The 13,467-nt window shown below is 51.1% G+C and overlaps 2 protein-coding genes across 6 annotated transcripts in view; one reads left to right on the forward strand and one right to left on the reverse strand.

Moving 5' to 3' along the window:
• The window catches only part of Elac2 (elaC ribonuclease Z 2), a 30,098-nt gene extending 24,512 nt beyond the window's left edge, over window positions 1-5,586 (forward strand). For both annotated transcript variants that reach the window (XM_004663112.2, XM_045130645.1), the window contains 8 exons: window positions 1,036-1,174; window positions 1,686-1,724; window positions 1,833-1,942; window positions 3,117-3,216; window positions 3,298-3,418; window positions 3,662-3,740; window positions 4,382-4,526; window positions 4,964-5,586. In XM_004663112.2, the coding sequence (XP_004663169.2) occupies window positions 1,036-1,174; window positions 1,686-1,724; window positions 1,833-1,942; window positions 3,117-3,216; window positions 3,298-3,418; window positions 3,662-3,740; window positions 4,382-4,526; window positions 4,964-5,197 (967 nt within the window). In that variant the 3' untranslated portion in view covers window positions 5,198-5,586. The remainder of the gene's footprint in view (window positions 1-1,035; window positions 1,175-1,685; window positions 1,725-1,832; window positions 1,943-3,116; window positions 3,217-3,297; window positions 3,419-3,661; window positions 3,741-4,381; window positions 4,527-4,963) is intronic.
• A 657-nt stretch (window positions 5,587-6,243) lies between these two features.
• The window catches only part of Arhgap44 (Rho GTPase activating protein 44), an 80,664-nt gene continuing 73,440 nt past the window's right edge, over window positions 6,244-13,467 (reverse strand). For 3 of the 4 annotated variants that reach the window (XM_045130649.1, XM_045130647.1, XM_045130646.1), the window contains 2 exons: window positions 12,757-13,134; window positions 6,244-7,676 (listed from right to left, as the gene is read on the reverse strand). In XM_045130649.1, the coding sequence (XP_044986584.1) occupies window positions 7,537-7,676; window positions 12,757-13,134 (518 nt within the window). In that variant the 3' untranslated portion in view covers window positions 6,244-7,536. Of the gene's footprint in view, window positions 7,677-9,696; window positions 9,749-12,756; window positions 13,135-13,467 lie in introns of all 4 variants that reach the window. The other variant, XM_045130648.1, reaches the window with a different exon arrangement.

A 13,467-nucleotide genomic window follows, 5' to 3' on the forward strand; every position in this document is an offset into this window, starting at 1 on the left:
TACCCCCTTGTTGCTGACGTGTTTAAGAGCTTTGGGGTTTTGTCCATTTGCTTTATATTCAGTCCCCTTACTGGGTTCCCCTTGACAAGGTTTTGTACTTGATTCCTGGGTCTGCTTGGGGTCATTTTCTGCAGACTGTGTTAGAGGCGTTGTGAAATGTGCATGGCGACTCAGCACTGTGCTCTGCTCCTCAGCAGGTTGTGTGGGTGCGGTCCCAGGTCGGCTTTCGTCTCCACTGACGTTGGAGGCGCTCATGGTGTATGACACAGCCCAGTAACGCAGCACATGTGCAGAGCAGTGATGGTGAACCTGAGGTCTGAGTTTGCACTTGTAGGACATGCTTTCCACAGGCAGTTATGCAGTCAAGTGGTCTCTCCTAGGGCTTGTGGTCCCCAGACTCTAAGCCTGGCTCCTTGACCCTATGAAGCAAAGTGTGAGGCAGGAGCACCAGCTCTGTCCATGAGGGCCCTTTCCTTCGAATTGAACTGTGAACGGGTATGACCCGCCCAGTCCTCATGGCTTCTCCCAGAGAAGGAAGATGTTGCCCTTGACCTCTAAACATGCATTGGAGAATAGTACCCTATTCTCTCCCCACGAGGAGAGCTCTGCACCTGAACGAGACTGCCCAGCCGACAGCTCCCACTGGAACCTGGAGTCGCACCTTCCCAGAGAACATTCTCACAGCCTGAGGACCACTTAGAGAACACAGCTGAACTCTGGCACTCTCAGCAGGGGCAGATCCCTCTGGGGAGGAAGCTGAGGTGTGCTGTGTGGCTGCGCATTGACCGACCCAGGCCTTGGACATGCCATGTGTTCTTTGAGGCTGAGCATTGTATAGCCTGCATCCTTACAGGGCTTCTGGGCTCTGTGGGTGACTTCATATAGAGAGGATGGCTTGTCTAAAATAATCTCTATTGTTAACTTAATTGGCTTTTTTGTGCGCTTGTCAAAGGTAGCGGTAGCTTCGGAAGAAGTAGTAATTCCCACAGCTGCTGCCGTTTCTGCTGTTGCTGAGTGTCTTGCTGTCTTCTGTAGCCCAGACAGGTCTCTGCTGCTGGACTGTGGTGAAGGCACGTTTGGGCAGCTGTGCCGGCATTATGGAGATGAGGTGGACCGAGTCCTGAGCACCCTTTCTGCTGTGTTCGTGTCCCACCTGCACGCTGACCACCATACGGTGAGCACAGGGCAGACCTCAGCCTGCACTTTGGCTGTTGTCCTTGTTGCCCAACTTGCTCAGGGCTTTCGATAGCCAGTCTCGTTGGGAAAACACCTTTGTAAAACCCCAGGCTCAATGAAAATGTCTCCTGTTTGCCTTGCCAAGCAGTAGCAGCAGTAGTTGACGTTACCTGACTTTTCTTAACTCTTGCCTTAGCCAGCCTGCCCAGCAGAAATTGGCCAACTGTGGATGCGGCTGTTAAGGCCCAGTCCCATCTCCTAGGGCTTTCTGGGTCTTAGACCATTACCCTCTTTCTAACACAGGCCATGTTACTTTCTCTTATAACATTGCAAAAAGTAATGGGTCAGCATATACCACCCCAACCGCTGTGTGGGAAGGGCTGGGGATCAGCAGTGAGCTGGAAACCTCTGGGAGGTAAGGACTTCAGAGCGCCGACGAGCGCCGACCTGGAGAGATGACGGAGCTCCTGGCCTGTCACTAGCTTCCTCCTTTCTGCTCTCCTTTCCAGGGCTTGCTGAACATCCTGCTGCAGAGGGAGCGCGCGCTGGTAAGTACAGCCCTTGGCTGATAGTTGGACTGCTTACACATCCTCAGCCACATCTGCCTCGTCAGACGTATGCTGTCATCTGTTGACTGCACTGGGATTTTGTTTCAGGCTTCTTTGGGAAAGCCATTCCAACCTTTGCTGGTTGTGGCCCCCACCCAGCTCAGAGCCTGGCTGCAGCAGTACCACAACCAGTGCCAGCCAATTCTGTACCATGTCAGGTGAGCATCAGCGCATCCCAGGCTGTCAGAGTCCACTGCCGCCTCCTTGCAGGTAGTTGCAGTTGACCACAGGACGGGCGATGATGACCTACAGCCTCGCCCATTTCTCCTAGTGGCATTTCTTTCTTTCTTTTCCCTTCCCTTTTCCTTTGCTTTTTTTTTTTTTTTTTTTTTTTAAGGTAGGTTTTCACTCATTTATTTGAGAAAGGGGGGCAGATATAGAATGGACACGCCAACAAACTCCAGACATGCACCATGACCTTGTGCATCTGAGTTATGTGGGTCCTGGGGTATCAAAACTGGGTCCTTTGGCTTTGCAGTCAAGCACCTTAACTGCTAAGCCACCACTCCAGCCTTTTATTTTTCATTTACTTTTATTTTTTTTTAATTAATGACTTCCATGATTGTAAACAGTATCCCATGGTAATTTCCTCCCTCCCCCACTTTCCCCTTTGAAACTCCACTCTCCATCATATCCCTCCCTTTTAATCAGTCTCTTATTTTGATGTCATGATCTTTTCCTCCTGTAATGATGGTCTTGTGTAGGTAGTGTTAGGCACTGTGAGGTCATTATTTTTTATTTTTATTTTTCGAAGTAGGGCTTGCTCTAGCCCAGGCTGACCAGGAATTCACTATGTAGTCTTAGGTTGGCCTCAAACTCACCATGATCCTTCCACCTCTGCCTCCCTGAGTACTGGGATTAAAGGTGTGCGTACCATGCCCAGCCTCCTTGTAGTATTTCTTAGTTCTCACTGCAGTACTGTACTACTTCCTAGACTTGACCGGTATCTGCTAAGGAGACAGTTTTGGGGTCAGGTACCTAAATGGTCTAGTGCTGAGATGGCCCACTCCCAGAGGTGGGTGATTGGGAATTGGCTCAGCCCACCACACATGGAAATATGGGAAAGGAGCTCGTCTGCTTGAAGCTACCTATTGCTTGTTGCCTATACTGTCTGGGCCCAGGTTTCTTACAGTGAAGTGGGCAGGGTGGGTGTGTGGCTTAATTCTGTATTTGATCCATTTCCCTTTCTTAGTGACTGACTTAAGTCATATTTCTGTATTAGAATGATTGGAGACTCTCCAGCCCAAATCCTGGCTGGATTTTGATGCTAGGTGTTGAATGATTATTTGTACAAGCTCACTGTAGTTCTAAAAATATTTTGTTTTCTCACAGTGTGATTCCTGCTAAATGCCTTAAGAAAGGGGCTGAGGTCTCCAGTCCCACAGTTGAAAGGCTGATCAGTTCCCTGCTGGAGACATGTGGCTTGGAAGAGGTGAGGGGCGCAGCCATAGGTCTTACGGAGGGCGGGGGGGGGGGGCAGTGGAGCTCGAGTCCTCCATCCCTGCTTCTTCAGTTTCAGACCTGCCTGGTCAGGCACTGCAAGCATGCTTTTGCCTGTGCGCTGGTGCACCCATCTGGCTGGAAGGTGGTCTACTCGGGGGACACTATGCCCTGTGAGGCTCTGGTCCAGATGGGTGAGTGAAGGAAGAAGTGAGCCTTACTCCAGTGCCATGGAGGTGCATGGGATGCAGTGCATGCAGATGGGTATGTGGGTGGACCGAGGGAGCCTACTGGTTCCTGCCCAGCTGTCTGCTAATGCACAGACAAATTACTAGGCCAAAAAAGCCAAGTGTTTGTATTGGGATACAAACACTATGGTTGCCAGGGCTGTGAGCACTCATGCAGAGGACTGCCTTGATGCCCATCTGTCTGTCCAGGGAAAGATGCCACCCTCCTCATACATGAAGCCACTCTGGAGGATGGCTTGGAAGAAGAAGCGGTGGAAAAGACACACAGGTAACTGTGCCCCCTAGTCCTCGTCACACAGTCCCTCTTGACAAGTGAAAGTGGAGCAGCCTCATGCCCACTTTGGACAAAGACAGTGCTCCTAGTCATATGGCACTGGCTGGCTTCCTGACCCCATGTTGGCTCTCATGGACCTCTGCCTGGTTTTGCAGATACCTTAGGCAGAGTTCTCAAGTGAGGTATGGAGTCTTTTGAAGGAAGTCAGCTGGAGTTAAACTGTGTCACTTGATGGAAATGCCAGGGAAGTAGGGATCGTGGCTGAATGTAGGCTATTTTAAGCAGAGTCCTGGGGTGCAGCGGCAGGCCCCGAGGAGGGCAGCACAAGGAGAGCTGCTTGAGCCCCATAGCCCTGCTCCTTCAGGTTCACACCTTCTGGTCATGTACTGCAGACAGGCTGAAGTGTTTACTCTGCCCTTACCCCCAAGTACCCTGCAGTTTCCCCAGTGCCTGCCCTGACAGGCTGAGCTGGCACAGACTGCAAGCCTCCCCCAGGAAGTATGAGCAGGCTTAGGTCCTCAGGAGGCAGTTGAGGATCCCCACCCGCCCTTCTTCAGTGCCGTGAGCCACAGGCGACCAGGGGCTGTCGACTACTGCCCTGAGGCTCAGCGCCTCTTGCTTTTCTCCACCTGCAGCACCACTTCCCAAGCCATTGACGTGGGAATGCGGATGAACGCGAAGTTTATCATGCTGAACCACTTCAGCCAGCGCTATGCCAAGATCCCCCTCTTCAGCCCTGACTTCAATGAGAAAGTTGGCATCGCCTTTGACCACATGAAGGTCTGTATGGCACATGGGCAAGGAAATGGCCCTCGCCTCCTTTCTGGCCTGGGGCCATCCAGAAGAAAAAGTTTTTCCATTAACCAGCTATAACCAGCAGCAGACTGATGTGCAAGATCCATGCCTACAGGGTCTTCCTGTCTTTGTCTCCCTGGAGATTCCTGAATCTCTTCAGGCCTGGCTATTCCCATGCTTTTCCTGTGAAGAGGAGAAACATGAGCCAGATCTGGTTGTTAGGAGCCTAGGCTGCATGCCTTTCCTTTCCTGAGGCTCCTCCAGCCTCCTGCCTTTAGCAGGGAGTCAACCCTTCTTCAGCAGGCTTGCCCCTCCTCCCTCCAGTAGCCTTCTCCTCAGTTCCAGGGTGTGTAAGAAAAGATGACTCCTGCTGTGTGCACCCTGCCCCACTCAATGTGTCCCCCTCCTGTCTGGCTTTCTAGGTGTGCTTTGAAGACTTCCCAACAGTACCTAAGCTGATATTCCCCCTGAAGGCCCTGTTTGCGGGTGACATTGAGGAAATGGAGGAGCGCAGAGAAAAGCGGGAGCTGCGCCTGGTACGAGCTGCTCTCCTGTCTCAGCAGGCTAGCAGCTCAGAGGACAAGGAGCCCCAGCAGAAACGAGCCCACACAGAGGGGCCAAGGAGCCCACAGAGCAAGAAGGTCAGAGCCCAGTGAGCGTCTTAAAGAGCTCCAGACTGAAGGCTGTGACCTGCCTTTTGCGGCACTCAGATCTGCTCTCATCCTGGTGGGAACTAGAGCACATGGTCCACCATGAGGCAGCCCGTGATTAGAGTGTCAAGTTCTGCTGTGGCTTGGGCTGGTGCCATCTGCCCTGCATGCCAGGTGCCTTGGCACAGCAGCAGAATAATGCTCATCTGTGGAAGACAGCAGTTAAGCTGGTTCCAGCACAAGTCGCTCTTTAATGAAGTCATAGAAATTAAGCAGTGGTTCCCTCTGCATGCCAGAGTCAAGCCAAGGGAAAGTGATGTTGGGTGTAAGTGTGCCGGACTCCAAGAATAGTGTTTCCAAAGAATCAGATGCAATAAAGCTGAGTTGGAATCCGAGTCCTCTTGTTTCACGGCAGTGCTGCTTGGGCACCCGAAGTTCTGCGTGCGGGTTACTCACTGCCCATGATGCCCCAACGGCAGCACCACCTATCACTGTTAAAGTCCTGACAGATGCCCAGCTGCACTAGCCAATCACAATTGTTTCACCCATTTATGGAGAATTGGACCACCCTAGCCAGTGCAGATACCAGATGCAAGTTTTCATGCACTAGGTAAACATTACTGAAAGTGTAGAGGATTGTCCCATGAGGTTGGTGTTACAGGTCTGTGATGGCAACTTGTAGATGTTTGAAGTTGAATCTAGTATTGGTACATTCTACCCAGAGTATGAGTGTCACAGTAAGGACTTGGCCTTTCCTGACGACAGCCGTCAGACTTGCTGTCGAGGCAGCTTGGGACAGAACTGCTGACAGCTTTATTATTAAAGCAAGAACATGGGGCTGGAGGGATGGATTAGCAGTTAAAGTGCCTGCTTGTGAAGCCTAAGGAACCAGGTTCGACTCCCCAGAACCCACGCAAGCCAGACGCACAAAGGGAAGCATGTGCACGAGATGCACACGTGTCTGGAGTTAGATTTTAGTGCCTAAGACTCTGGCATGCTAATTATCTCATAAATAAAGGATTTTTAAAAAAAAGTAAAAACTTGTGCCATGCTCAGGGATAATAAATCTAGTTTAATAACATAACTTTTGACAACAATTTGTACATGTATTTAAAGATAACCTTCAACCCCCAGGCTCTATTACAAATTGGGGATTGAACTGCCCTTGCACAGGAACCGAGCAAAGCTGTAACATCAAAAGTCTGCAAAACCCCACTCAGAAGGGTGACTTTACAGTGTTGGGAAAAATAACTAAGCATTTAGGTTTTTTTCTTCATTGTACACCTGTACACTGGTTTAGATTGAATGGCTCAAATTAAACAAATATAGATTTAATATATACAAATATTATATCATGTATAGTTATATCTATTTTAAAAGGATAAAACTTTTGACTTTGCATGCATGGCCCAGATCTGTTCCACTCAATCCCCAAGTGCAAACTGGCTCCCGCACCTCTCTGCACACCCTCCCCAGGGCTGCATGGGCTTGGTGAGGATGACTGAGGGATGCTGGTGAGCAGAGCAGAGCAGGCCGCAGGGGCCAGGGTCACTTCCTCTACCTGTTTTGGGGAACAGAATTATTGCTGGTCAGCTGTGACCTCCAGAAGAAGAGGGGCTCCAGGCCCCCATATGCCTCCTGAACTGGGTACCTGTATGGGCAAAATTACTCTTAACTAGTGTATTTAGGGGACATGGAGAGGTACCCAGAACCCTATAAACATCTCCAGTCATCAGGGATATCAAATAAAGAGCAAAGGGAGACTTTTGTCACATGGGGAGAGCCAAACTACCAGAAATGGAGGTGTTAAGCCATTTACTTTGGAGCTGGAATTGTGGGTAGCCTACATGGTCATCTTGGCTGGCCCACCCTCTGGGATTAGGCAGTTCCAGATCTAGCCTAGCTGTTAATGGCGCCCGTCTGCCGCCCTGCTTCCCCTCTGGCCCTGAAGCTGACTCTACTACCTGAGGTCACTGTCCCAGGCAAGGCAGCAGCACTCAGGTGTCGCCAGGTATCTCGACCCTCTCCTGCACCCTCACCTTGCCAAGGACATTCTAAAGGTCCTTGGATGCAAAGGCGAATACTGTTTGGCGTAGAGACTAAAAATGGGTCAAAATAGGCACAAAGTCAAAAGGCAAAGGTCAAACAAAAGGCTTAAGTCACCACCCGAAAGGAACAAATGAAATCTGCACCAACATTCGCCACACAGATGGGAGAAGGCTCTCCTCTGCCCCACTCCACCTCGCAGCAAAGGGCCAATGGAGAATCCTGGGCAGGCCTGGGGACACTGCTCCTGGCGGTGAGTCTCGGGGGCCCATGAATGTATATACAGGTGTCAGGGCAGGTTAGAGGGCTGTGCTCTCAGACTCCTCCTCTGAGTCCCTCTTGTCAGTCACCGAATGCCGCCGTGCATGCTCCATGGGGTTCAGGCGGAGCGTGGACCCCAGCTCTATGTGGATGGAGGGAACATCGAAGTGGACAAGATCTGCAAGGTGGCAGAGAGAGAAGGAAGTGAAAGGGCTTGCCCACAGCAGCCAATTGGAGGCAGACAGCATTAGAAGCAGGGTAGCCTGAATGTTCTAGGGCTAGTTCATCAGAGGCTGGGCGCAGCATGAGCAGGATGTGGCTGGGTCTGCCGTTTCTGCTTTGAAGGCTCTGCCCCAGTCCCAGACAGCCCAGCCCCCGCACGGGGTCCTGAGAAGCGGGTGTGCTAGGGCAGGCCTCAGTGATGTCTTTGGGAGTCTATCTCAGAATGTCATCAGTCCCTCAGTGTGCAGGGCAGGGTGTGAGTATAGAATAAACAGAGGGGCTTTAAGTCTGTGCTCAGAAACAGCTGCCTTGGTTGGCAGCTCACAGATACAGAATGGAATCTTCCTCAGGATGCCAGTAGGAAGAGGAATAACGTACAAGAACCCCCTAGATTGCATCTTTATGAGGTACACTAACACATTCATCCTACCAGGGGCAAGGATGTGTGTACCAGAAATGACAGGGCTCAGCATCTACACATTGGCAAAGTTCTTTTGTTTGTTGATTTTTTTGAGGTAGGGTCTCACTCTAGCAAAGGCTGACCCAGAACTCACAATGTAGTCTCAGGGTAGCCTCCCAAGTGTTAGGATTAAAGGCGTGTGCCACCTCGCCCGGCTTGAGCAAAGCTCTTCAGAGAAACAGGTTTAGCTTAACATACCAACACACCCGACTGAAAGTGGCCCTGAAGCTGCAGACACCATCCGCCCGGCAGACCCTGGAAGACTCATCCTGAGGCCCCTGGACCCTTTTCTTTTCGCCATGTCCCCCTGTTTTTTATTTTTTGGTTTTTTGAGGTAGGGTTTCACTCTCTCCTTTTCTTCCTTCCTGCACCCAGCTTGTCAACCTAACCTGGACACTGAATTCCAGATGGCAGAGGAGCAGCCCTGGGCCACACTCAGCATGCTAGGGTTGGTTTTGGCCTTTTTTTTTTTTTTTTTGACTGCTGTAAAACAGATGTTGAGACTGTGGAATACCACCATACCACGTGTACAGACATATGCTTGGACACTGCTCTGAAAGACATCTTGCAGACACACAAGCTCTTGGACAAAGCTCCCTCCCTCCGCTAGTCCTCAGGAGGCCATTCCAGCTGGTCTGTAACTGGTTGCCTGGGGCTCCGAGGCTCAGTCCAACCAGTGCCAATTGCTTCCTTTGCAGCAGAAAGGAAGCTCTTAATGTCTCCCAGGAAACCTGGAAGCTGTGTCCCCTTTCTGCACGGGTGGTGCGGGCTGCCTGGGGCTGCCCTACCGAGCCAGCCCCCTGCTTGCATGCAGAACCATGACTCAAAGTGGGAGGGGGCTGCTGGCTCACTTTAGCCTCACCTCATTCCTTCAGGGTTTTCTTATATTCTTACCTCAGTTTCAGGTTTGGGCAGCTATTCTTTACAGAAGGAAACCAAGTAGATACTGGTAGAAATACAAATGCTCCAAAAATGTTCTACTGGGTTGGACAGAGAAGATGTTTATCTTCTTTTGTCCCAGGGTAGAATTTCTGCTGTCAGTGGAGCTCTGAGAGCCTGTGTGGACTCAGTCACAGACCAAGATGGAGGCCCTGTGCCGAGCTGCGCCTGGTGAGTCTTCGTGGGGCTACTTTCCCAGGCAAAGGGGTACACGGGATGATCGATTGCCAGGCACTGGGCACAACGGCTTCCAGCAGTTACGTATGAAGCACAGGTGATCTGTGCACTCTCAACCAGGGGAGAGGAGTACAAGTAGGGATGGGGAGAGGAGTCAGAAGGGGAGCGAGGCCCCATTGTAGGGTTTCTCTGACAGCCTCCAACAAGAAGAAAGAAAAGACAAGCCAGGGGCCTCGGAAAGCCACAGGTTCTTGGGTTAGGTGGCCCTCGCTAAGACAGGAAGGCATGAAGCAGGCATGCTTTGGTGGCTCTGAGTGACATGCAGAGAGGAGGGGGATGGCAGGTAGAGGCTGGCCAGGCAGCTGGGGGAGTGGAGTGGGGTGAGCTGGGTCCAGCTTACCCTGAAAATTCCCCTCACACGTATCCAACACTGCGTCACTCATGTCACACAGCTGCAAGAACATAATGGTAGAATTCGGAGAGAGAACACACACGGAAGACCAATGTGACAAAAAACGCTGCCCACAGCCACAGTCCCAGGTGGGCCACACTGACTAGAGTCTACGCTGTCAAGAGACCTGTACAGACAGGACAAACAACGGTCTGCTGCCCAAAGGACATGAGAACAAAACAGGGACACAGGGCCAGGATGTCACAGTCTGAAGTTAGCAGCCTCTCAGACTAGGCCACAGGAAGTGAATTTCCATGCCTGGTGAGTCTCAGGGCACTCTCTTCTTGCCTTCCATTGCCTCCTGGTGGCCCTAAACTTGCCACGCTGCTCCTTTCTGCTTCCCTGAATGGCATGCTATGCCTCGTGGGATGGACCATGCCTGGTGTCGCTGCCTGGGGTGGCTCAAAAAGTTGTCAGCCCTGCAGTGCTGAAGGAGCAGCCCCTTCCCCCACCCACCACCCAATTGCAATACTGGCTTCCAGGGCCAGTGAGGGCAGCGGGTCTGTCCCCTCCATCAGGGCTCACCTGGGAAACCCCCATCGTCCTAGAGCACTTCCAGGGCAAGGCGGCTCACTGCCGTTCCTTAGGGGGCAGTTGCCTTACGTTTTGAATGAGCTGCAGGGTGTGGTATCAGTGGAGTGCTCAACACTAATCTTGTTCTGCACTCAGTGGCCAAGTCACCAGATGGCTCTTCCCCATAATGTCATAATGTTGAAATCTCCTGACCCATCACACACACTTGCAAGTCTGACCAGCATTTTCACCGGTGGACAGGAGCGTGACTCCATAGACTGTGACTGTCATCTCCTCTGGGCTGGGAGGACGTGGTGGGGAGAAGGCAGTGTCTCTTTAAGACACCCCTGCACCCGAGGTAGGTGATACTTGTGTGAGTGTGGTGTACTATAGATGTAGGCATGTGTGTGTTGGGGATTGAACCAAGTAGAACATATGGTCTATCACTGAATTATACCTCAGCATTGTGGTATGTTGTTTGTATGTTGTATGTGTGGGTATATGATATATCTGTGTGTGTCATGTGTGGTGTATGTGCATGTGCAATGTGTACATGTGTGTATGTAGGTTTTTGTGTATATGTAGTGTGTATATGGGTGATATGTGTACATGTATGTGGTTTATGTATGTGGCAAGATATGTTTGTGTGCTGTGTGCACGTGCAGCCATGTGATGTGTATGTGATGTGTGATATGTGTGCATGCTTGCTCTACATCTGAGGAATGCGTGTGTGGCAAAAATATATATACATATATATCTATATATCGAATACATATCAAATAATACTACATATATATCTAAGTACACAAATATGTGTGCATGTGTTGTATGTATGACAATTGGTGTACGCATGAAAACGTGGTATATGCACATGGGGGTGTGTGCAGAATGTTGTACACATACAGGGAATGCATGTATGGCATAGTGTGTGTGTACTATGTGCACAAGTGGGCATATAACATGTATATATGAAGTATGTGACATGTCTATGTAAATGTGGTGCATGTACTTGTGGGCATGTGGGGGTGTGTGCCCTTGTGTGGTGCATGCACTCGGGGATGCGTGCACTTGGGCTGTGTGTGTGCACTTGTGGGGTGTGCATAGTGCACTTGTGTGGTGTGTACACTTGAGGGGCGTGTGCACACACTTGTGGGTGTACAATCACTTGTGAGTGTGCAGTGCTATTCACTGCATCTCAAGCTGCCTCGCCTTCTGCTACCAGGAACAGCACTCGACAGTGGTGCTCAGGTTCTGTCCTGTGGGGAAATGGATTGACCACTATTGGAACATGCAACCCAACACTACCTGGGTCCCTGAATAAGGAAAATACTCACATGACATTAGCAGCCACCACAAATCTGCCCCTACCTACTTTTATAATTGTATTTGGTCACAATGTCTGGGGAAACATTTCAAACATGTCCCTTATTTCTTCCACAATGAATGGTCTTACAAAATGTGGTGTGTATGAATTCATGCTTATAAACTTTATTTTATTTATTTTTATTTTTGAGGTAGATTCTCTCTCTAGCCCAGGCTGACCTGGAATTTACTCTGTAGTCTCAGGGTGGCCTCCAACTCATGGTGATCCTCCTAGATTAAAGGCATGTGCCACCATGCCTGGCTTTCATGCTTATAAACTTTTTCTGGGAGAAGGAAAACAGCCCATTCTTGTTTTGAAATTTACAGCAAAACTCAGTCAAGTAGTTGTGGGTTAGCCGAACTAGCTGGTGGAGGAACTGAGGCAGGGAGAAGGGGACATGTGCATTTTCTGAAAGTGATCCCTCTTTCAATATGTATGTGTAAGTAACTTTTAAAATTTATGAATTTTTGTTTCTTCAAGGTAGGGTCTCACTCTAGCCCAGGCTGACCTGGAATTCACTATGTAGTCTCAGGCTGGCCTTGAACTCACAGCGATCCTCCTACCTCTGCCTCCCGGGTGCTGGGATTAAAAACATGCACCACCACGCCCAGCTTAAATATTTTGTTTGTGTTTGTGAGAGAGTGCATGCATGAGTGTGTGTATGTGCGTGCATGTGTGCCAGAGTCTCTGGTCACAGCAAATAAATGCGGTACACGTGCCACTTTTTGTGCCCGGCTCGCAAGTACACTTTTCTAGCAAGGACTATTTCGCTAGCAGGGAACAATCTCGTTGGTTCTCAGCCTTCTCCTCCACGCAGGCTGGTACTGCTCAGCTGCTGGGCTCCGTCCTTAGCAGCCACCACCTCACCTGTGCTTTGCTGGCAACTGTAATCATAACCAAGCCCCGCCCCGGAGCACTCCACCTGCTACAGCTATGGAGACAGAGCCCTGGGTTTGCGGGATCAGACTAGAAGAAATCCCATGACTGTCCTTGGGGGGCAATTTCCCCAGAGCTGCTTCTCACTGAAAAAACAAACCTGGCAGGAGGCTGGGGCAGCAGCACAGGCTGCTACAGGTGCCACCCCTTCAGCCTAAGCGTCACAGGAGTGCTGCCGACGCCCGGGGCCTGGTTACCTGTAGACATGCTTTCCCCCGGAGACATGCCGTCCAGCATAGGGTGCTCCGTCGCCTGCGGACTGGAAGCCGAGAGGCTGACCGTGGGAGGCTGAGGCGGCGGCAGGGTGGGCCGCTGGCGGGGCTTAGGGGTGGGCCGGGATTTGGCTAAAGTGCTCGTAAAGACGGAAGGAGAGGCCAGGGGAGGGGCTGCAGCAGGGGACAGCTGGCCTGAGGCCAAGGAGTACCCTGGCGGGTAACTCAGTCCATAGGGCGACGGGGTGCTCGGTGGGGTGGGAGACAGGCTGACCGGAGATGGCTGGCCGGCGGACTGGTCAGTCACAGCCCCTGGCTGCACGAAGGGGACCTTGGGAGGAATTGGTGCCAGCTTCTTTGAAACTGAAAGAGAAAACACAACACAGCCCATGGGGGTGGCCCGACAGCGCGTCTTCATGGCTCAAGGGGCCACTACCTCCTGTCCCGTCGAGAACAGCCGATACAACTTCTAAAAGCAAATGTAGCCGGGCGTGGTGGCGCACGCCTTTAATCCCAGCACGCGGGAGGCAGAGGTAAGAGGACTGCTATGAGTTCGAGGCCGGCCTGGGACTACATCGTGAATTCCAGGTCAGCCTGAGCCAGAGCGAGACCCCACCTTGAAAAACCAAAAATCAATAAATAACAGCAAACGTACAGCTCCAATTTCCTTTAGCTCTCCATGGATTCCTGTCATGA

This window comes from Jaculus jaculus, chromosome 12 (genome assembly GCF_020740685.1).
Source record: "Jaculus jaculus isolate mJacJac1 chromosome 12, mJacJac1.mat.Y.cur, whole genome shotgun sequence".
Lineage (NCBI taxonomy): Eukaryota > Metazoa > Chordata > Mammalia > Rodentia > Dipodidae > Jaculus > Jaculus jaculus.